The sequence below is a fragment of the Canis aureus genome, chromosome 22, assembly GCF_053574225.1.
Source record: "Canis aureus isolate CA01 chromosome 22, VMU_Caureus_v.1.0, whole genome shotgun sequence".
Taxonomy (NCBI): Eukaryota; Metazoa; Chordata; class Mammalia; order Carnivora; family Canidae; genus Canis; species Canis aureus.
This window is the reverse complement of record NC_135632.1, coordinates 52,703,017-52,710,874: the sequence shown is the minus strand read 5'-3', so window position 1 is coordinate 52,710,874 and position 7,858 is coordinate 52,703,017. Positions and strand designations below refer to the sequence as shown.

General features: G+C 48.4%; 1 protein-coding gene across 2 annotated transcripts; it reads right to left on the bottom strand.

Annotated features, from left to right (window-relative positions):
- Positions 1-657: 657 nt before the first annotated feature.
- LOC144294234 (cystatin-9-like) lies at positions 658-6,915 on the bottom strand. 2 transcript variants are annotated; one of them, XM_077866059.1, is made up of 4 exons: positions 6,891-6,915; positions 3,983-4,164; positions 2,236-2,349; positions 658-1,137 (listed from the first exon to the last, which is right to left on the bottom strand). In XM_077866059.1, exons 1-4 carry the CDS (start codon positions 6,898-6,900, stop codon positions 1,042-1,044), a joined length of 402 nt encoding a protein of 133 aa, XP_077722185.1. In that variant the 5' UTR covers positions 6,901-6,915; the 3' UTR covers positions 658-1,041. The 2 variants fall into 2 exon arrangements, with proteins under 2 accessions (XP_077722185.1, XP_077722186.1); XM_077866060.1 differs by lacking the exon at positions 6,891-6,915 and having other exon boundaries at positions 3,983-4,304.
- Between the last annotated feature and the right edge of the window lie 943 nt (positions 6,916-7,858).

Here is a 7,858-nt window from a genome sequence, read left to right as displayed (position 1 = left end):
GAGCTTTCAAAGCAATGCTGAGGAGATGAGAACAAAACTGGTGGCCCACAAAGGCCAAAATAGTTGAACTCTATTTGTAGAAATTGTCTGGCAAATGTGTACCCAGGAAATTCAGGCAGAGTCTCATAGCATTTGGTAGAGCAGTGACACTCAAGATTTCATTGTGTATCTCTTGGGATTTCATGAAAATGAAAACTCCTTGTCCAAAAGTGGAGAATCCCTGATGGAACATTTCTAAGGTTCCAGGACTTGCTGCTACTGCTGGTAGTGGTTGGATCACTCTGTGGGTGGAAGCTACAGATACTCTCATATCCTCACAGATGTATGGATCAGGGAATGGGTGTGAGCAAGCCCCCCAATACAGGGCCTTATATGTTTTGAGGGTCTGAGTGCCTGTCTGTGTCCATCCTGCACTTTGGGATCATGGATCCCATCTCTTTTGGATCATGGTCATTGCACCTCTAGGGAGCAGGTGATTCCTCATGAGCCTCAAGGCAGCAGCTCAGAGTCTCCTGCACTTCCAGGTTGTGCCACCTGGAGATGACACCAGAGGTCTGCATGGGAAAAGAACCCTCCACCTGGGGCCACTCCACTGCCCTGCTGGGATGAGCCCTTCACCTGCCCAGCCCCTCTATCTGGAACCATGCCATACAAAGATTCTTGAAATGCTAATGTTTAATAATTTTTCTACATAAAAAATGAACAATGAAGAATTTTCACAATGCCCATATATGAGATATCAGATTTTGTAAATAAATAGTACATAACCTGAAGCTGCTCAGCCACTGAAGGGTGACCAACAGGACATGATTGGTGTTCAGGAGAACAATCAGAGCCAGGTGTTCTGGGATCTCATTAGTGGATGCCATTCAAGCAGGTCGTTTTTTGTTTTTTGTTTTTTTGTTTTTACAGAGAGAGATAACACAAGCAGGGAGCATGGTAGGCAGAGGCAGAGGGAGAAGCAGACTCCAGCGAGCAGAGAGCCTGATGCAGAGCTTGATCCCAGGACCTGGGATTGTGACCTCAGCTGAAGTTAGACACTTAACTGAGTGAGCCACCCTCCAAGCAGGTCTTGTTCCAGAGTTCAAATATTGTATTCCAGGGATCAGTGCTGATGGTGAAGAAGCAGGTGATGATCTGAGGGCAAGCACAGGGATGGAAAGTGGGTGAGAATGGTTGAAAACAGTGGCTCCTGCTGTAAACACCACACATATCCCAACCACCCATACCGGCATTAGCAGCTGGGGATACAGGCTGTGATTCTCAGGTACAGCCCCACCTGAGCACTGCTTGTTCTGAATGCAGGACCTTGTCCTGACTTCAGGGGCTTCTGTGCCATTTTCTCATCCTTAGGCCTGTGGTCTCCAGGGCAACACTCAGGCTGATCCAGTGTGACCCATGCCCATAGTACAATATTGTGGTGCTCTTTCCTAGGGGTTCTATCTCAGGGGAGCCCCTCACCCTAGGGGGGTTCACCTTGACCTTCTCCCCAAAGCAGTAACTGATAGTCCATGGAATCTGGTCAGGGCATGGGAGGTGAGCTGTGGTCCCCTCTTCCTTTTTTTTTTTTTTTTTTTTTAAAGATTTTATTTATTTATTCATGATAGTCACAGAGAGAGAGAGAGAGAGAGAGAGAGAGAGGCAGAGACACAGGCAGAGGGAGAAGCAGGCTCCATGCACCGGGAGCCCGACGTGGGATTCGATCCCAGGTCTCCAGGATCACGCCCTGGGCCAAAGGCAGGCGCCAAACCACTGCGCCACCCAGGGATCCCTGTGGTCCCCTCTTCAATCCCCATCCCACTGGCTTTTTTTCTCAGGGGGGACCTGAGAAAGCCAGTCTAGCAAAGGCCATGTTGCCCATCTCAATTTTCTCCTCCCGAATTCTGTAGGAAAGGCACATCAATAAAGACCAGAGAAGGAATATCCAATGGCTTTCCCAAGAGACATGGACCCTTGGCCAGGAGCAATGTCACCACTGTGGCTCGAGTGGCTGGCAACTGGAATGGGGTGAGTGGGCAGAGTCAGTTCCCAGTCTGGCCAGGGGCTACAAGTGCACCTGAAGGATGGCCTGCCCAGCTGGGCTCCTATGTAGCACCAGTGGTGGGCATAGCAGTGCCTGCAGCTCTGTCACTTCTCTATGTGCCTATGAATGACACTGTCACCTACCCCACTTTCCCCTCTGTCCCAAGCTGAATCCTCAGTTGTGTGACCTGAGAGACCTACTATATGTCTTACATTGTTCTGTCCTGAACTTGATTGAAAGGGACAGTTGTCAATATCTTCATCAAATTTCCCACATCTTGTTCTTTTAAGCTGCAGCTCCATGGAAAATGCCATCATCTTCTTCTCCTTGAATTGTAATTGACATTGAAATTAGTGTGATAATCTGTCTCCTGTTTCCCTTGCACAACTGCCAGTGTGGACCCATGCACTGTGGGGAAAGCCTCAAACACTTCTCCACATAGGGAGCTGCCTCTGGGCTTGGCTGAGCTTGCTGGGGATAAAGCCAAGCTTGGGGAGTTCAATCAAAGAAGCCTGTGTTTGCTGTCGGACTCAGGGTAGAGGCAGGCCTGGTCACACACCATTCATATATCACACACTATAGCCCCACATCCCCAAATGCCCTAGGGAGACTCAGCCCAACTTCCAGCATGCTTCTGAAGCTACAACAGCACTTCCAGGGTACAGGTGCTGAACGCTTGGGAAGGTGTTGGCTCTTCAAGATTCTGCTGAATAATTTCAGCTGCAGAGTAGCAGTCTCATCTACAACTCCATCATCACACCTTTCAACTGACTGACAACAGGAAATTGGCCTTCAGTGCTATTGTAATACTCACATGAGCCCATGAGTGCTCGGGTGTGTACACAACCCCCACCCCCTCAACTATGGCTTCTGGATACCTCTTGTCCTATTAAAAAGTGCAGCTGGAATTTTCTGTACTCTTCTCTGCTCAATTCATTCCATTCCATACCCACTACTCCACCCTCCATTACTCCCCACACTCTAACTCAGTGTGAGTGTAGATCTAGGGGCTCCAGAGCAGAGGTCTAACCTGAGAGAGCTGGGACAGCAGGACAAGCTGGGACCTGGCTCAGCAATATTCACAGAGGTTGGAGCTCCTTGCAGGGTGTAACTCGCACTACCCTTCCCTCTGTATCTTGGGGCAGAAGTCCTCTCCCTCCGGAGAATACCCCAACATGTGCACACATACTACACACACTCAGTGACGCATTCATGCTACTCACACCCATAACTACTACATGCACTCGCAGACACCTAGAAAGGGACATACAGTCACTCAAAAACTCATACTTACACATATGCACACTCTTCCATGCTTTCTAAAGCACGCACATCCAACCTACAGCTAGATCTGCTCCTGATACAGCCCATGTGGAAGCAACCTTCCTGGCTGCATTCTGTCGACACAGCAGTACAAGGACAATGCTTTAGGATCGAGAAGCATGGTATGGGAAGAGTGTAGAGTAGCATCCATCCCCTTAGGTGGAGACCATAAGGAGGAGCTCAGAGAGGAGGCCCTGAGGTCACAGAGGCTTCTCTGGATGGGGAGAATCCTTGCTGCTCTGATCTTTAGGCCCCCTCCTTCCCTTTCTCCATGTCTATTGTTTCTTTCTGCATATGTTTTCCTAGAATATTTCTTCAATCCATCTCTGATATTTTCTCAATCTATCTTCTCTTCCTCCTTTCTGTCTTGTTCTTTTCCCTATTCAGTATCTGTATTTTCTTATAGTCTGTATTTTGATCATCAATAAGTAACTTCATATAAAGGTAAAAATTGGAACATCTTACATGTGGTAGACATTGACCAGGGTAATTAAATTTTCAAATTCTTTCACATAACTGAAATTTACAGTTTGTATTTTTGCTGTATTTAATGGACTTCAGAACAAAATCTCTAGATAGGACCCTCCTGATCTGACTTTATAGCAAGTGCATATTAGACGAGGGTGTGGTACCTACCTGCTCTATCCTGGAATCCAGGATGCGCACCAACCTGTAGGCCTTCGTGTCATTGCTCTGCAAGTTGAATACATGTAAGGCATACTCCACGGTAGCAGAGAGGAAGATCTCCATGGTTTTCTGGTCATTATTATCTACTCCCTCTCCAGATCTTGACCCATGAGTCACTAGGAATGGGGAACCTAAGAGAAACAGCAGCAAGGTCGCGGACAGAGCCCACCTACACTGCCAGCGTGGCATGGCTACAGGCATCTGGGCACTCAGGGCCTTTGCTTTCCCAGCTCAAGTTCCAATCTGAGGCTCCCTAGGCATTGGTCCAGTACATTGGCTTCAGAACAACTCCCTCTGGATTTCCTATCTACTATTACACACTGTCCCTTCCCACATATCACCCTGCCTTCCCCATCCCAAGCTGCAAAATTGTCTTGTGTCCAGAGAGAGGGACAAACCCAGGCAGGGTGGGTTGGAAAGAACCAGCAATGGGAGGCAGAGGTCCCCTGCAGCTGAGTCCCAGCCACAACATCCCCCTCAGCTCCTCACTGGGCAGAAACTTCATTTGGATGCCCCAGAATCAAAGGCTGATACAAGGACATAAGAGCAAGGGGTAGAAATGGAAGATGACCCCAGGACACAGCAGTAGGGTGAGGGCCACTGAGACAAGGACAGATCCAAAAGAGGATGAGTGGCCAAGAGCCAGCTTTGATGGGGACAGAGGCAACCTGCCCAGAGAAAAATGGGTATCTTTGGAAGGAAGGAACATTGAGGTCTTGATGGGGTCAGTTATCTGTATCCCCCTCAGGTTCCCAGCTTCCCTAGAGTAGTGGAGTTGACAAGGTTCACTGGATCCGAGGATGATGCCAGGCTAGGAGAATTCAAGTTCCTGGAACCAGAAGCTTCCAGCTGAGCTCGCTGTATCTCCCTTTGCACTTCTCAGCCTCTGGATATGCTGTCATGTGCTCAGCCTGGGGACCTAGATGCATGATGTAAGCACTCACTCTCCAAAGGTGCTGCAGCAAAAGTGACCCTTGACACACACTGAGCCTATAGATCCCTTTGTAGGAATTTGCTCTAGAAGAGAGAAGGTGGAATGAGGGAGAAACAGACACAGAGCAGTAAACCACTGAGCTCCCAGGGTTGGCTGAGCTGTGCATCAGTGCCCTTTCGTGGCAGAGGTCCTGAAGACTCAGTGGACACAATTTCCTGTGTGCAGTCTGGGTTCTTTTTTTTTTTTTTTTAATTTTTATTTATTTATGATAGTCACACAGAGAGAGAGAGAGAGAGAGAGAGAGAGGCAGAGACACAGGCAGAGGGAGAAGCAGGCTCCAAGCACCGGGAGCCCGACGTGGGATTCGATCCCGGGTCTCCAGGATCGCGCCCTGGGCCAAAGGCAGGCGCCAAACCGCTGCGCCACCCAGGGATCCCGCAGTCTGGGTTCTTGAGAAGGACCCTCACAGTCTCCATTTGGAGCAGCCGATGGGACTCTGGAAGGACTAAAGAGCACATCCTTCCAAACAAGGCTTCAACTCTGTGCCTGTGAAAGGTTTCAGCCTTTGCCTGCTGCTCTTTGTGAACTCAGGTGGACCAGAATGGCCTGTGGACACCCAGAGCCCTGGGCCTTTCCCTCAGCCAGGATTCTGACCCAGTCATTATGGCAGGGCTGGAAAGTTTGCATCTTCACCTGCTCTCGGGTGCTTCATCTGCTCCCAGGGGATGCTGATTGTCCTGATCTCTGGACTACATGTTAGGGAGCACAGTTGAGAGTGAGTCCCTGGTGGGGGGAGGGGTTGCAGCCAAACTGCAAAGAAAAGTCATTCAAGTGTAAGGGCACAAGCTGGAGCTGAGGATGGTTTGTGGGCACTGCACCAGATCAGGGGAGGTGTCAGAACTCCATGCCTGGTATAGAGTTTGCAGACCCTAGGCATCTGTGACCAGATGGCCCTACAGACAGAGAAGGCTGCTTAGAATCTGACAGCCCATCCTCACTGCCCAGAGGTCCTCAGAGCTCGCATCCTTCCCAGGAGAGGGGTCTCTCCAACTCAAATTTTGCACTATGAGCGTTGCCTGCATTCAGGAGATCCTTCCAGGTGTCCCCAGCTAATCCCCCACCCTGAGATCTTCATCTCCTTACTCCAGGGAATGTGAGCATCCTTGTATCTTAACCTCCACAGTTTTATGTGATCTTAGTCTTCAGGCAAAGTTCCATGGTCACTGTTGCCTTGTTCCCCACAGACTCCATCCTGCCAGGCTGTGATATGTTATTTGTAATGATGGTGGTAGTTTGATCGGTGTATACTCACCCCTAATGTATGAGTTGTAGAATGCTGTAGCTTATGTATGTCTGTCATATTTCAAAAATGCAGATTAACCAAAAACAAAAATTTAAAAAAAGGAAAGGAAAGGAAAAGAAAAGAAAAGAAAAGAAAAAGGAAAGAAAAGAAAAAGGAAAGGATAGGAAAAGAAATGGTCACATCATTTCTCAGATGGCTTTAAGTTTATACAAACCGAAGCTTACGTGATATGGTTCTTTTTTTTTTAATTTTTTTTTATTTATTTATGATAGTCACAGAGAGAGAGAGAGAGAGAGAGAGAGAGGCAGAGGGAGAAGCAGGCTCCATGCACCGGGAGCCCGACGTGGGATTCGATCCCGGGTCTCCAGGATCGCGCCCTGGGCCAAAGGCAGGCGCCAAACCGCTGCGCCACCCAGGGATCCCGTGATATGGTTTTTTTAGCCTGAGAATGATGTTTGTTTAGGGGTGAGATGGAAGTGTTTGCCATCATAGTGATGTTTCTGTGGATTTTCAGTAGAGGGGACAGGCCATGGAAATCTGTGTGAAACAGAATCATGACACACATGGATAGAGGGCAAGTGTCCCAACAGAGCCAGCAAATGTCCACTGAGGCCACTCACACTTTGCCATGGTAAGGTCCTGAACAACACAGATCTGTCTTTTATATGTCAATGTCTTCTCCATCCAAGGGAATGTCATCACATGATCTCACAGAAGGGATGTGCACCACACTGGTCCTCACTGTGCAACTAAGAAGAGTTTCGCAGCTGGCCACATCCAGACCTGGAATCAAAAGTGCATGGATGGATACCTTACTCTTACAAGTATGTTTATACTCTTGCCACATCCTTAGTGGTCTGGGTGGTCTCCCTTTCCAGACTGACAGCTATTAGCATATCAGGAAGGAATTAGAAGGATATTAAGCCAAGGAATGAGAAGAATGAAAGTGTATCCTACCCAGTTAGAACCCAAAAGACATAGGCACAGACACTGTGTAGGCCCCAAATAAACCTAGAGGTATAGGATCCGCATCTGGGAGCTTATAGCAGCCTGTCACAACTGTCTGTCAGACCACCCCTCTATCTGGGATCTGGGGTACCTTTTCTCTAGGGACTCCTATTCATCCTCCAATGCCCAGGCCAAATATACCTTCTCTGTAATGCTGTCTAGAGTCCCATGGAAGAACTCTGTCTCACTAACCTAAGGAATTAGTGCTTGTCTTCTAGGGGAAGTAGGACTTTTGTCAAGCTCCCTTTATGTTACTGGTATAGAGCGCCCCATATGGGTCACATAGGAAGGTCTCAGTAACTGCTCACTGAAATGAGCTTGATTCCTTAGAACAAAAGCCCTGTATATCTGAAAGCACTCCTTTCAGAAATCAGAATATGTTAGCAGTGACAAGGACCAAACCACCAGCTCTTCCCTGTGGAGACAAAGGTGATGCTGCAGGTGAGTAGAAATCACCATCTCTGTCCTAGACACAGGACATTCCTCCCAGCTCCTTCCTTCTGACCTTACAGCTCAACAATTTCCAGACGGTCTGATTCACTGCCCAGCCTGACTTGGTCCTACCCTCCAACTGTCCTGC

What these genes read in the sequence shown, in the direction of transcription:
- LOC144294234 (XM_077866060.1), bottom strand. Translation starts at nt 4,234, where the DNA reads ATGCCTGTAGCCATGCCACGCTGGCAGTGTAGGTGGGCTCTGTCCGCG. An exon ending in TGGATTCCAGGATAGAGCAG is followed by an intron (nt 2,350 to 3,982) that starts GTAGGTACCACA and finishes TTACAATTCAAG; the next exon opens with GAGAAGAAGATGATGGCATT. An exon ending in CAAGTTCAGGACAGAACAAT is followed by an intron (nt 1,138 to 2,235) that starts GTAAGACATATA and finishes GCTTGCCCTCAG; the next exon opens with ATCATCACCTGCTTCTTCAC.